The sequence below is a fragment of the Rhyacophila brunnea genome, unplaced genomic scaffold (assembly GCF_057557595.1).
Source record: "Rhyacophila brunnea isolate RB1 unplaced genomic scaffold, BYU_Rbru_1.0 scaffold_23, whole genome shotgun sequence".
NCBI lineage: Eukaryota > Metazoa > Arthropoda > Insecta > Trichoptera > Rhyacophilidae > Rhyacophila > Rhyacophila brunnea.
In genome coordinates, this window is record NW_028232893.1 from 22118170 (window position 1) to 22134474 (window position 16305).

The 16305-nt window shown below is 33.1% G+C and overlaps 2 protein-coding genes across 4 annotated transcripts in view; one reads left to right on the top strand and one right to left on the bottom strand.

The window, feature by feature from the left end:
- The window catches only part of LOC147069725 (uncharacterized), a 67177-nt gene that overhangs the window by 37143 nt on the left and 13729 nt on the right, over positions 1 to 16305 (bottom strand). For 2 of the 3 annotated variants that reach the window (XM_085950694.1, XM_085950693.1), the window contains exons 4-6: positions 15923 to 16009; positions 13283 to 13432; positions 12563 to 12714 (exon numbers count right to left, since the gene is read on the bottom strand). In XM_085950694.1, the coding sequence (XP_085806820.1) occupies positions 12567 to 12714; positions 13283 to 13432; positions 15923 to 16009 (385 nt within the window). In that variant the 3' untranslated portion in view covers positions 12563 to 12566. Of the gene's footprint in view, positions 1 to 8825; positions 10904 to 12562; positions 12715 to 13282; positions 13433 to 15922; positions 16010 to 16305 lie in introns of those variants that run through there. The other variant, XM_085950692.1, reaches the window with a different exon arrangement.
- Positions 7016 to 9699, top strand: LOC147069726 (uncharacterized). The gene is made up of 3 exons (XM_085950730.1): positions 7016 to 7035; positions 7794 to 7858; positions 8672 to 9699. Exons 1-3 carry the CDS (start codon positions 7016 to 7018, stop codon positions 9697 to 9699), a joined length of 1113 nt encoding a protein of 370 aa, XP_085806856.1.

Sequence of the window (16305 nt, forward strand, 5' to 3'; positions counted from 1 at the left end):
TACATATGTTTTGTAATACAACAAGTAAAATTCTCTGTGGCAAATTACGTTACTCGGGGAGAAATAAAACTTATTTACAAGCCACTGAAAGATATAAAAGTAAAAATAAGCGTAATAAGGCTGTATGATATTATTTTTTAGCTATAATATTATTTGTACAGATACTTTAATTGTGTATGTACTGCCGTACTAAGCACAGAGGCCGTATCTGCATTTTAGGCAAGTGGGAGATCTCAGCTTTCATATTATTTTACTTTTCCTGCTAATACTGGAGAACTTTTTGTATATTTTATTTGCCTATAATACTTAATTTTGGTTTAAGATTTGTTTACATACCTTGAAAATTTGATTTATGTTATTTTTCGTACAAAAAATGTACTTACGGCTTCCTCCATACAAAGCTTTTCTTAGACCGTACTAAGGTAATTTGGGCGTATCTACATTTTCTTTTCTTTAATACGAATTATCGTTTTTTAGAATACAAATTGAGAATTAAAAGGAATAGAATAATATTTAGAATATGTTTAGGATAATAAAATATAATGGTTTATGATCTTTAATATCATATTGGATGATAATTTATTGAAATTAATATAAAATATAGCAAATGACAGAAAAGCAGTTATACAAGTTAAAAAGTGTTATATTTAAATTAGTCGAAATCTAAAATAAGTAATTGTACATGCATATTATTTCTCTGGTTGATATTTATATGGATATGTCACTTTTTTGCAATTATCTCCTCAAATTTCTATTATTACGGGGCGGGACTACATAAAATTTTATTTTTTGTGTTCCCTTTCATTTACTGAATTCTTAAACATTCTTCTTTTTCTTATTTCTCCTTTTGTCATGTAGTGACTATCATGTGGGCTAATGAGGGTAAACACCCTATTGTATTGAACATTTATTGCCAAGTTTGCCACCCCATTTTTATTTGTAATCAAAGCTACTTTATTCGATGTATTGTATGTCTAACATTCTATAGTACGATCTCTGAATCAAAACTCGAGTATTGCAGTCTTCCAGACTTAAGCAATTGCAAAATATTAAGCGATAAATCGAGATTGTGTGAACAAAAACATATTATTTACTCGACACACTCTAAACCGACGTGTGAAACAGAATTATTGTCAAATACCAATGTAATACCTTCAATATGTAACACCCAAAAAACACTCAAGGCACTAAACATATGGCATAAATTACAATCACCGTCAGAATGGATATATGTTTTTCATAATAAGGATATGTTAACTTTAAATTGTAATGGTAAGATTTATGATGAAAATTTAATTGGAACAGGTATTTTAAAGTTATTGTCAAATTGTAAGGGTTATTCTTCGAATGCAATATTTACGTCAAGCATCAAACAAAAAAGTAATTTTACCGCAATTATTCCAAAAATTGATATTATTAATGATAATTGTTGCAACGAAGAAAAACTCAATGACAGCATTCATATTCCATTGTTGGAAAACATTCATTTTTCAAATACTGGTTTAGAAGATATAAATATAATATCTCATAAGATTACTTCTTTTACCAAAAATATTGATGAATTGCTTGAAAAGCCACAAATGAAAAGGCATATAACATTTTATCAATATCTTATTTATATTATAAGTACCTCGGTTGTAATTTACATACTTTATAAATGTATAAGAATGTATTTTTTCCTTAGGTTAAGAATGTCAAGAGCTAATAGATCCGATGCAGATTTAGCAAATGTATTTAATATGTATTCGGGAAATGTTAACCGAAATAATCAAACTGAAAATGTTGAAATGTCTTTAACTCGAGAAGCCGAAAGCGCTGCCCCACTGAGAAGGAGCGCGAGATTGTCAACACTTGCTAATAATTAAGAAAATTATCTATAATAATTATTCTTAAATCTTAGGGGTGAGATGTCATGTAGTGACTATCATGTGGGCTAATGAGGGTAAACACCCTATTGTATTGAACATTTATTGCCAAGTTTGCCACCCCATTTTTATTTGTAATCAAAGCTACTTTATTCGATGTATTGTATGTCTAACATTCTTTAGTACTATTAACCATTTAATAGTAAGCGAATCTAATTTTATTTCTAATTTTATTGCATGTTTCATTACACTCATTGAATTCATGTGAAAATCAACATATTACTTTTAGGGCATTTTATTGTATTATTTCCACCCCATCGAAATCAATAAATCGATTTCGATATTGTATTGTATTGATCAACCCTAATGTAATCCCCTAACCTAACACTTGTGATATCTAACAAACACGTATTCAACCGCATCACTGATACTCACAAGTGTAATTATTATATAAAGAGAGTAACCCCTCTTATTAGGGACATTCATTCTTGATATTTAATTGAAACACCATCTGATCTCTGAGTCTGTATTCCTGTATTTCATACTTTATAATTGTGCACTTTAGTGACGAATAAAATATAAGTTCTTAATAATCTTCAAAAGCCTTTGATTGATACACCTACCACTCCTGTTGCTAAGATAACCACATAACAAATTAATTGGCGCAGCCGGGTAGGATGTTGTCGGTGTGACTGATCATCACATTAAGTTCCAACTTTTAACTGACAACTATCTAACAGCAACGTGGTAGAAATCAATCTGATTTGGACGGCGACGTGCTTCCAAAATCACCGATTTGAATAATCTGGAAAGGACAAGATCTTCAGGATCAGGACATCAGAAGTCATCACATCATCACAGTAAGAGCAGTGAAGACCTCGTGCGTAGCAGCCAGAAGACTTCGCTCGCATATTCAAGTAAGAGCAGTGAAGACCTCGTGCGTAACAACCCGAAGACTTCGCGCGCATATTCAAGTAAGAGCAGTTAAGACCTCGTGCGTAGCAGCCCGAAGACTTCGCCCGCATATTCAAGTAGGAGCAGTGAAGACCTCTTCCCCGTGCAGCCACTTCTATCAGAGCAGCAAGGTCCTCATCTTGGCAGCAGACGTCATCAGTAAACTCCACGTCCGTGTGAGTAGCAGCCAGAAGACTCTTCGCCCGCATATTTAGTCGTCACGATGTTCCAGCTCATAATCATCATAAAACTGTAAGTTTTTACATAAATTGTCTTTTGTGCCATTTGTTTTGTTTAAACGTGTTACACAGTTTAGGTATACATCACACACAATTAAATATGTCTACTCCACAGCTTGACGGAAAAAATTTGTCGTTAGACACGTTAATGAAGTTTGTCCCTACATTCAATGGAGAGATAAAAAATTTAAATCCTTTCATTAGAGATTGCGACTTTGCAATACAATTAGCAAACGAGGCATTAAAACCTATTTTATTGAGGTACATTATGAAAAATATAATAGATAAAGCTCAACATACTGTAGTTAATTTTACTTTTGACACTTGGTTAGAGTTAAGAACATTTCTCATTAAAACTTATTCGGAAAATAAGCATACTTCACAGTTAGAACTAGAACTAAGGTCATGTAAACAACGCTTTAATGAACCAGTTATCAATTTTTTGCAAAGAATAGAAACTTGTATGAATAATTTATTAGATTCTAATAGGTATACAACAGAAAATAAGTCAGAATTAAAAGGTCGTAATGACGCGATTCAAGAAAGCGCACTTAATACTTTTATATTAGGTTCTATGCCAAGAATTTCTTCTGCGATCAGGTATTCGAAAGCCTCTACATTAACCGAAGCTGGTCATGTAGCTATGCAAGAAGAGAAAACTCTTAAGGCAATGGATGAATTAAGTAATTCGTTTTCCAAAATGAATAGACCAAGTCACACGTCATCTAATTATTTTCCAAACAATAGTCAGAATCGTTCAGCAGGTAATCCAAATAAATTCATTAAGAAAAATGAAGGTAGAGTTAGTCATTTTAATTCAAGTAAAAATAAACCGAATTACAATAATAAATTTTGTGAATATTGTAAGCGAGCAGGTCATGTAGTTAATGATTGTCGTTATCGACAGTGGGATAATAGGCCTCAGGTTAACAGGAATAATCATGTTTCTAAAGATTCTTTAAACGGAGTGAATTCCGGAACAACTGCCGTGTCCCGGAAAATAAACCTAGCAATGGCAGAATATTAAATACTCAGTTAACCAGTGCTTATATAAATATATCTGCAATAGAATCGAAAAATAATTCGTTAAAATTATTAATTGATTCCGGAGCAGACGTGTCATTAATTAATTGTGATTGTTTATGTTCTAATGTACCAATATATAACGAAGAGCAAATTAATTTAAAGGGAATTAACACTTGCGATACATCATTAACAACATTAGGTTATTGTTTTGTAAATCTTAATTTTAACAATTTCAATTACATTCATAAAATGCATGTTCTACCAAAAGACCATAATGTCCCTTTAGATGGAATCTTAGGTGAAGATTTCCTTAACAAGGTTGAAGCCGAAATTAGTTATAAAACTAAATGTTTATCATTTCAAGAATTAAGCATTCCATTTTATGTTAGAGGAGACGGATCTTCTAATACAAATAATGGATATATTTTTATGCTTCAACCTAGGTCAGAAACATTCGTCGAATTTACTGTTTTAAATCCTGAAATTAAGGAAGGATTCGTTCCGGACGTAAAAATATTAGACGGTGTTTATATATCTAGATGTATGACGTCAGTCAACTCTAGTTCGAAAGCTTTTGCAAGCATTTTAAATACTACAGAAAAAGTAGTAAAAGTAAAACATTTATCTCTTAATCTCGAGCCAATAAATAAACATTCTATATTTGGAATAGAAAATTGTCATAGGAATATTCGTACGTCAGTAGATATTTCCAGAAATGATAAATTAAAAGAGATCCTTAGGACGGATCATCTTAATAAGGAGGAGGCCAGATCTGTATTAGAATTGTGTTATAAATTTAATCATATATTCTTATTAGAAAATGATGCACTGACTTTCGCGAGGTCAGTACAACATGAAATAAATACTGGTGACCATCCTCCAATCTTTACCAAATCGTATAGGTATCCTGAAATACATAAGGCTGAGGTTTCTAAACAAATTGATAAAATGTTAGAGGACAAAATAATAAGTCCATCTACTTCGAGTTGGAGTTCTCCATTATGGATAGTAGCGAAAAAATCGGATTCATCCGGTAATAAAAAATGGCGTATAGTTATAGACTATAGAAAACTTAATAGTATTACGGCAGGTGACTCGTATCCACTGCCCCTTATCGCCGATATTTTAGACCAATTAGGTCACTCAAAGTATTTTACTACTCTAGATCTCGCATCCGGATTTCACCAAATCCCAATGAAAAAAGAAGATGCACATAAGACGGCATTTTCTACGCCTTTTGGTCATTTTCAATATAATAGACTTCCATTTGGTTTGCATACAGGACCTGTGAAATTCCAGCGTTATATGAATAACGTCTTGTCAGGTTTACAAGGACTAAGTGCTTTTGTATATATGGACGACATCGTGGTATATGCAGATAATATTGAAACGCACACTCAAAAATTAAATGAGATTTTTAAAAGGTTAGATAAGTTTAATTTGAAACTTCAACCAGATAAGTGCGAATTTATGAGACGTGAGGTAGTTTATCTAGGACATATTATTTCCAGTGAAGGATTGAAAACCAATCCCGATACAGTTAGAGCGGTTAAGGAGTATCCACAACCGAAAAATGAAAGGGAAATAAAATCATTTTTAGGTCTCACCGGTTATTATCGTAAATTTATTGAAAATTTCAGTGACATTGCAAGACCGTTAACTTCGCTTTTAAAAAAAGATGTTAAGTTTGTCTGGACGGACAAACAAGACTATGCATTTAAAACTCTTAAAGAAAAGCTCACATCAGATCCCATATTACAATTTCCAGACTTTACGAAACAATTTACTCTAACAACAGATGCTAGTAATTATGCAATTGGAGCAATTTTATCGCAAGGTCCATCTGATCTTCCAATTTCTTATAGTAGTCGTACATTAAATAAAGCAGAAATGAATTATTCTACAATCGATAAGGAACTTTTAGGAATCGTCTGGAGCGTTCGACACTGTAGACCATATTTGTTTGGTAAGAAATTTAAAATCGTTACAGATCATAAACCGTTAACATGGCTATTTAATGTTAAAGATCCAGGATCGCGTCTTGTTAGATGGCGTTTAAAATTAGAAGAATTTGATTATGAAATTGTTTATAAACCAGGTAAGATAAACTCGAATGCAGATGCACTGTCACGTATACAATTAGAAAACAATATTTTACAAGTTCACTCGTCAAAAGACACATATAAAGATTTTATGGAAAATTATTATATGAAAAATAAGTTAGATAATTCTAATATTAATGAGATTGATAAATCCATATTTAGTCAAAATAATCATTTGGCACATTGTATTTCAAATGACAAAGAAATGTCACAGAAAATAGCGTTTGAAGTAAAGGAATTAATTGATAATTATGACGAAATTATAGCGTCTGATTCTAAAGTAGGCGATGTTTTAACATCCCCACATAAAGATAATATAACTATATATCATGTTATAGTTAAGCAAAATTATTGGGAAAAAACCAGTTATCACGAGATATTTCTAGGTTTAAGAAATTTACGAAATGAGTTATTAAAAAACTCACATACTGAGGTATCATTACCACGAATAGGGATTGGTTATGATAATTTGAATTGGAATAAGGTTAAAGAAATAATCGAATACGTATTTTATAATACCAACATAAAGGTATTTATTTGTCATAATATTATTATTAATCCGAGTATTGATCAAATACCTCAGATTTTAAGAGAAAATCATGATCTGCCAACAGGCGGACATTCAGGGCTCCATAGGACAATTAATCGTATCAAACTTAAATATAGATGGTCTAATATGCATAGAGATATTAAACAGTATGTACGTCAATGTGAATCATGTCAGAAAAATAAAGTTAACCGTCAATTAACACGTCAACCGTTAGAAATAACTACGACAAGTACCACAGCTTTCCAGCGTATAGCTTTGGATATAGTAGGTCCACTTAATATGTCAGAAAATGGAAACAGGTATATACTTACCTTACAAGACGATCTTACTAAATTTTCACAAGCATACCCTATACCTAATCATGAAGCAGAAACTATTGCAAAACAATTGACAGAAAAATTTATATGTAACTTTGGTATTCCAACTAGTATACTTACCGATCAAGGAAAAGATTTCACATCAAATTTACTAAAGAATGTAGCAAAACTATTTAAAATTAAGCAGATCCAAACAACAGCATATCGACCACAGTCTAATGGCGGAATTGAAAAATTTCACGCTTGCATAGCTGATTATTTAAAACATTTTATTTCAGATAAGCTAAATAATTGGGATGAATGGGTCCCATTTGCTATTTTTTCATATAATTCAACCCCACACACATCTACAAAATTTTCACCGCATGAATTAGTATTTGGACAAAAACCTGAATTACCAACAGCATTAAAGCATACAGAATTTAAATATACTTATGATTCTTTTCTCGATAATCTCAAGCTTCGATTAACTAGATCACACGAAATTGCTAGGAATAATTTGATTAATCAAAAGCATATATCTAAAAAATATTATGATAAGAAGGCAAAAGTTATTAAATTTAATAAAGGAGACTCAGTATATTTGTACAATAACAGTATTACTAAGTCTAAAAAATTAAGCCCTAATTACCAAGGACCTTATGAAGTTATGCAAGTACATTCTCCTGTGAATGTTAGTATTAAGATAAAAAATAAGTTAATAAGAGTGCATACTAATAGGTTAAAACATGCTATTTCAGATTGATAGCGTCTGCGTGCAGTCAGCATGCCGACTACGAAATTGAAAAGATTTCTACGTCACCAGGTATATATTTCGATAATTTAGGATTTCTCAAATTTTATGATTCTTCATGGAAACTTGTGACATATTATGACATATCAACACTTAGTGCAGAAATTAAAATGGTAGACAATATTTACAAAAAGACTTCTTATGTTTGCTACTTAACAACTAAGAAAATGGAAACTCATATATGTAATCAAAATATAAAAAATATTGAAGCAAAATTACCTAACCTAAAGGCGTTAGAAAAATCTTTGTATAATTTAGTGGGTCATAGTGACCAAAATCAAGTTAAGTCTAGGCAGAAAAGAGGATTGATAAATGCTATTGGAGCAATTTCAAAAACTTTATTTGGAACTCTAGATCAAAGCGATGGAGAGTATTATGAAAAATTAATAGATAAGGTAGTATCTGACGATAAAAATATTCTAAATGTAGTTAGAGATCAAACTCAAATCCTGAAAACTACGATAGGCAATTTTAATCATTCCATTACACACATTAAGATAATTGAAGATGCATTTAATAAAAATATTGCATCGTTTAATTCGTATTCTTCAAAATTAGGAGCTCGAGTAAAAACTATCACTCTAGTTGAAGCCGTTTTGGAACACATTTCTTCTTTGTTTTATTATGTTTCTCAATTAGAGATAGAATTAAACACAGTTATTGATTGTATTTTATTTGCGAAACAAAATATATTGCACCCATCAGTTATTACGCCTACTCAGTTTATAGAAGCATTGAAAGAAACAATTTCTAAACTTCCGACATCGACCTCTTATCCTGTCACCGTAGATATAAAAAACGCTCACGAGTTGTTTTCTATTGTAGACATTAAGACTCTATATAGTAACTCTAGACTAATTTATATTATTTCTATTCCTTTAATTAGTAATACTATATTCAGATTGTTTCACGTTATTCCATTACCAATAAAAAATAATGATGCATATTTATCGATTCACCCAAATATAAAATATTTAGCGATCTCTGAATCAAAACTCGAGTATTGCAGTCTTCCAGACTTAAGCAATTGCAAAATATTAAGCGATAAATCGAGATTGTGTGAACAAAAACATATTATTTACTCGACACACTCTAAACCGACGTGTGAAACAGAATTATTGTCAAATACCAATGTAATACCTTCAATATGTAACACCCAAAAAACACTCAAGGCACTAAACATATGGCATAAATTACAATCACCGTCAGAATGGATATATGTTTTTCATAATAAGGATATGTTAACTTTAAATTGTAATGGTAAGATTTATGATGAAAATTTAATTGGAACAGGTATTTTAAAGTTATTGTCAAATTGTAAGGGTTATTCTTCGAATGCAATATTTACGTCAAGCATCAAACAAAAAAGTAATTTTACCGCAATTATTCCAAAAATTGATATTATTAATGATAATTGTTGCAACGAAGAAAAACTCAATGACAGCATTCATATTCCATTGTTGGAAAACATTCATTTTTCAAATACTGGTTTAGAAGATATAAATATAATATCTCATAAGATTACTTCTTTTACCAAAAATATTGATGAATTGCTTGAAAAGCCACAAATGAAAAGGCATATAACATTTTATCAATATCTTATTTATATTATAAGTACCTCGGTTGTAATTTACATACTTTATAAATGTATAAGAATGTATTGTTTCCTTAGGTTAAGAATGTCAAGAGCTAATAGATCCGATGCAGATTTAGCAAATGTATTTAATATGTGTTCGGGAAATGTTAACCGAAATAATCAAACTGAAAATGTTGAAATGTCTTTAACTCGAGAAGCCGTAAGCGCTGCCCCACTGAGAAGGAGCGCGAGATTGTCAACACTTGCTAATAATTAAGAAAATTATCTATAATAATTATTCTTAAATCTTAGGGGTGAGATGTCATGTAGTGACTATCATGTGGGCTAATGAGGGTAAACACCCTATTGTATTGAACATTTATTGCCAAGTTTGCCACCCCATTTTTATTTGTAATCAAAGCTACTTTATTCGATGTATTGTATGTCTAACATTCTATAGTACTATTAACCATTTAATAGTAAGCGAATCTAATTTTATTTCTAATTTTATTGCATGTTTCATTACACTCATTGAATTCATGTGAAAATCAACATATTACTTTTAGGGCATTTTATTGTATTATTTCCACCCCATCGAAATCAATAAATCGATTTCGATATTGTATTGTATTGATCAACCCTAATGTAATCCCCTAACCTAACACTTGTGATATCTAACAAACACGTATTCAACCGCATCACTGATACTCACAAGTGTAATTATTATATAAAGAGAGTAACCCCTCTTATTAGGGACATTCATTCTTGATATTTAATTGAAACACCATCTGATCTCTGAGTCTGTATTCCTGTATTTCATACTTTATAATTGTGCACTTTAGTGACGAATAAAATATAAGTTCTTAATAATCTTCAAAAGCCTTTGATTGATACACCTACCACTCCTGTTGCTAAGATAACCACATAACAAATTAATTGGCGCAGCCGGGTAGGATGTTGTCGGTGTGACTGATCATCACATTAAGTTCCAACTTTTAACTGACAACTATCTAACAGCAACGTGGTAGAAATCAATCTGATTTGGACGGCGACGTGCTTCCAAAATCACCGATTTGAATAATCTGGAAAGGACAAGATCTTCAGGATCAGGACATCAGAAGTCATCACATCATCACAGTAAGAGCAGTGAAGACCTCGTGCGTAGCAGCCAGAAGACTTCGCTCGCATATTCAAGTAAGAGCAGTGAAGACCTCGTGCGTAACAACCCGAAGACTTCGCGCGCATATTCAAGTAAGAGCAGTTAAGACCTCGTGCGTAGCAGCCCGAAGACTTCGCCCGCATATTCAAGTAGGAGCAGTGAAGACCTCTTCCCCGTGCAGCCACTTCTATCAGAGCAGCAAGGTCCTCATCTTGGCAGCAGACGTCATCAGTAAACTCCACGTCCGTGTGAGTAGCAGCCAGAAGACTCTTCGCCCGCATATTTAGTCGTCACGATGTTCCAGCTCATAATCATCATAAAACTGTAAGTTTTTACATAAATTGTCTTTTGTGCCATTTGTTTTGTTTAAACGTGTTACACAGTTTAGGTATACATCACACACAATTAAATATGTCTACTCCACAGCTTGACGGAAAAAATTTGTCGTTAGACACGTTAATGAAGTTTCAAAAGCCTTTGATTGATACACCTACCACTCCTGTTGCTAAGATAACCACATAACACTTTCTTAGTTCAAAATAATATCTTCAACATGAGGGTTATCAATTTGGATATATATCTTCAACTTAATTTGATCGGTTTGAATGCCGCCTAGTTGTATTTTCATTTATGCAGATTTGTCAGAACTAATAATGTTAACACTGTTAACAGTCGTTGATATCACGTAAAAACTATTGTTTTCTACTGTTGATAAATTGCACGCTATGCTCATCATCTTCTATACTCAACTTTGTAAACACATTCTCAAAATATAATAATCAAATTATTGTTATTAATCTGATCAAACATTAAAGTACTAAATATCATAATATATTATAAAAACATATTACTTATATTATAATAGTGTATAGACAAATATAGAAAGAGACCTCTTTCAATATGTTTTACTATCCACATTATTTGTATAATACCTACATAATATTATGAATATGTTTTCAATAGGTTTGTGTCTGAGATGTTCCAATTTATGTATGTGAAGAATATAATATATAAAGTAATTTAAATAATCGTCTTTTATTATTTTCACTGCTATTATTTACTTGAAGACTTTGAATTCTAAAATAACATACACTTAATTATTATGTAATTATATATTTTAATTTTTCTTACTTATTTCCACAATTATATTCAATATCGGGTTTGTCTTTATGACATACTCAATATAACATGACTGTAGAAATTAGTACGAAAAATAAAAATATATAACTTTTATAATAATTGAGTGTATGTTATTTTATAATCCAATTTTTAATTAAAATATACTTTCAAAATTGGCGGGCTTTTTCGGTACAGCTCAGAGATGGCGCTGTATAGTGGGAATAATTTAGTTCGACTCTTGCGAAACTATACTGTATCTTATCTATGATACCACCTCACAACGGTATGCAAAAAAACCAAATAGGACAGATCCCGCCAAATGCGGAGGCCCATATCCGGCAAACAACAGAGGCTGCCCAAGGCACCCGAAGCACGCCAGATATGCGTTCACAGACGCAGACAAATACCAGGCAGAAAAGTTCAGACCCAACGAAGCACCGCAACACGATACTAACAAATACACATTCAGACCAGCTTGGATGAATTCGACGAAAAAACCACAGCCAGATCAAATAAACGACACACTGACGGCGCTGAAGTTATGAGGCCAGCAAGACCACAACCCATTGGCCATCTGGAAATGATGGTGCGGCCGCTACAGGTTCGATTATCATACGTTCATTATATAATGTATTCATCAAATATTTACACCCACGATGATTTTTTTTACAGAATTGCAATATACGTCATTATTTGAAGTGCCCGTGTATATTTAGAATATAATTTTAATTTAGAACTTTCCGATTAAATATAAAACACAAATTATTATCACAGAAGGGAAAATGTCACATTAAACGAACAAAGTACATAACAATTTGTATTCAGTGTTGACAATATGGATGGGCATGCAGTTGGTACTCACAGGACTATAATGATTTCTGTTTCCGGAAGTCCATGCCGTGCGCCGTCATCTCGTGCCTGTTGCGATGGTCGGTCCTCTTGAACATAACAGCGCAGATACGGCACGGATGCCGCTTCTCTTTAGTGTGCATCTTCAAGTGCGTTTGTAAGCCACTGTAGATGAAAGAAAAAAATAATAGAATGTGACAAGTTTGCCAGGCAGCCCCCAGTCTTAGTATTAAAGAAATATTAAGTGTGCCAAAGAAAAAGGGAGATCTGTATTAACCCTTCTTACGCGGCAACTGACTTTAGTCCGCCTATACGCGCGGGTCATCCGCACGGCAGCTGACTAAAGTCATTTCGATTTTTGTTTGCCTAGTACTGCTTTCGCCCAGGCGTGAAAAATTCGAATATTGATTTAATTTATTCAAAAATCATCCTTCTGACATCTGTCGATGTATAGCCTAAACTTTTGTTCTATCTAATTTAAATAAATATTTTTCAGGAGCGTGTCTTGGATTAAAAAAATTTCACTCATCAGGTCACTTCAAATTTGCTGCGTATATTGGTTGGATCGCTACTCAGTGCATGTGCGCCGATGACATTTTACTGACGCGTTTGTAACCATACGAGTTCACGATATAATATGTTATATAGTTTTTTGGTGATTCTAGTCGAACTTCGAAGTCGAGTCGAATCGAACAGTCGAACATCACAATATGCTGTGTAGGGATCTACTCACGATCTGGAAACGAAGGTCTTTTGGCAGGAGTCGCACTGGTAGTTCTTGATACTGAGGTGTCGACGCTCGTGTATCTTCAGGCAGTTACCAGTGACAAACCTCTTTTCACACAGTGTGCACTGATACTTTCTATCGTTTGTATGTTTGTATCTGCAAAAAAGGAGAGGAAACGTCTTCATATTTTAACACATTGTAGACATAAGGAAACTGACGCCAATATGTATAAAATGTCGTTACACTAAGTTGAAATAATGACGAAAGCGACGCATATATCAAAATAAAATGTCGGATGCGGAAATCTTAATTAGCAAGGTGACACAACTTGAAATACTAACTATACTACTACTACCAAAAATTGATAAACGTATTTATTTTAATTTGATCAATTTTTTAATAAATTGACACAATAATAGTAAAAGTGTGAAAACTGCACTATATAAATTGAATATGCAATTATAAATTATAATATAGAATATAAAATAATTTAAAGTGTTCACTTTATTGAATAAAAGTATGCATCGCAAATACATTTAAAGTGCCGTTTCATTCATATATCTTTTGATGGCCATGACAATGAAATTGATATACGAGGGTGGGTCAATAAGTCCTTAGAAAAGCCGACAGGTGGCGCGACTAGTACTGTAAGCGGTTTGTTTTCATGCAGCGGCTCTACCGATTCAGTATGCTGCGAAGTTTCAATCAGATTGGTCGGGTTGTTGTGTGTTTCTCGTACATTTAAAAAAAAAAATTGCTTGTTTACAAAAATGGAGAAAATTGAGTTTAGAGCTGTTATTAAACATTTTAATATAAAAGGGTTAACAGCAAAGGAAATAAAAAATGAGTTGGATTTAGTTCACGGCATATCTGCTCCTTCACTTGCAACTATTTATAACTGGTTAAATGAATTTAAACGTGGTCGTACATCAACAAAGGATGAACCACGCTCAGGACGTCCTGTAGAGGTGACTACACCAGAAATGATCAATAAAATCCACGATATGGTGTTAAGTGACCGAAGATTAAAGTTGAGTGAGATAATTGAGGTTACAGGGATCTCAAAAGGTAGCGTCATTTCTATTTTACATGACAAATTGGGCATGAAAAAAATTTCTGCAAGATGGGTGCCGCGTTTGCTCATAGTCGACAATAAACGCAATAGGGTGGTGGCCTCTAAAGCCCTGTTGTCGCTCATGCAACGCAATCCGGATGAATTTTTTCGTCGCTTTGTGACTGTAGATGAAACATGGATACACCACTATACTCCCGAGACGAAAGAACAGTCAAAGCAGTGGATTGCGAAAGGCGAACCATGTCCAAAGAAGGCGAAAACCGTAAAATCAGCTGGTAAGGTTATGTCTACTGTATTTTGGGATGCACGTGGAATTATTTTCGTTGACTATTTGGAAAAACGAAAAACAATAACAGGGGATTATTATGCATCTTTATTGGACCAGCTAAAAAACAAAATTGAAGAAAAACGGCCTCATTTAAACAGGAAAAAAATCCTCTTTCATCAGGACAATGCCCGTGTTCACACATGTTTACGATCAATGGCTAAAATTGAAGAATTGAAGTTCGAATTGGTCGACCACCCACCGTATTCGCCAGATTTAGCCCCCAGTGACTTTTTCCTTTTCCCAAACTTAAAAAAATGGCTAGGTGGACAACGTTTTTTTTCAAATGAAGAAGTCATCGATCGGACAAATGCTTATTTTGAGGACCTTCCGAAAACTTATTTTTCTGACGGTTTAAAAAAAATTGAGAAACGTCTAACCAAGTGTATTGAGCTCCAAGGAGATTATGTTGAGAAATAAAAAAAAATACAAAAATAAAAACTGTTTTAATGCTTTTTTCTAAGGAATTATTGACCCACCCTCGTACAATTAAACACCGATTTAATGTTTTTGAAGAGAGACTAAAGTTGTGACATGACGTCACAGTAAGGCTGCCGCTACGGGAAAAAGTGTGTAATTTTGTTTTTCTTTGTGTTTAGAATGTCATCAGACTGATGCTCCCATCCCGTAGCACATTTTGAACCTTTAAACGAACATTGTCAGTCAGCAAAATCTGCCAAAATCACCAGGACAACAATGAGGTCACCTCACGTTGTACCGCACTTCATCGACACCTGCATGACTCAGTGTACGTTTTTTTTATCATTTTCTACATGCTTACACATTTTTGACTCATGTCAAAATCGGGTGTGTTTCGTTTTTAGCGATTGGTACTTACTATGTATTTTCTATAAGAATGTTGTCTATTATCTATGGTCTGCAGGTTGGGTTTTGTTCAAAATATTATCTATGGATGTAATATCGCAAGTAATTTTAACGAACGCACACATAGAAACTTTTAAAATTAATTGAAATTAGCATAAATAATAATTCAAAATACTAATACATTAGAGTTGGCACTCTCCATCATAGAATTTACAGAGATGGTGATGGGTCAAAATATTCAGCAAAATGATGAAACCATTGATTAATTTGTCGCCGTGACAGCGTGACGTGCATCTCAATATAATCATAACTCAAACGGTCACTATCTTATGTGTCTGTCCCCGCGTTCAAACAGCTAGCTCAAGAGAACTAAAGAGTATGTATAAACTATGTATTAGAGTATTTACAGAAAAGTACATACTTGATATGGACTATGAGGTTCTTCTGAGAGTAGAAATCTTTTGAGCAGTACTGGCAGATGTATTCTTTGATGCCCGAATGAATTTTTCTAGAAAAAAAGATTACATCCAAATTAAAATTTTCATTTCCACTCATGATACACAGAGAGGATAGAATTGTCAAGACTTCAGACTTGGACTGGGGTAAGTAGCCGGTTCACTAACCTCGGACAGTGATACACTTGCACTCTTTCAATATTCGAAATGCGTTTCCACGATTCCATTTTTGTTGATCAACTAAAACCGAATCAATTTTATGTTCAAACGTATTCAACCAACAATTCGGAAATACAAATGTGTGGCACCAAATGCAGTTATTATAGTGGAACAACATTAACCTTGAAAT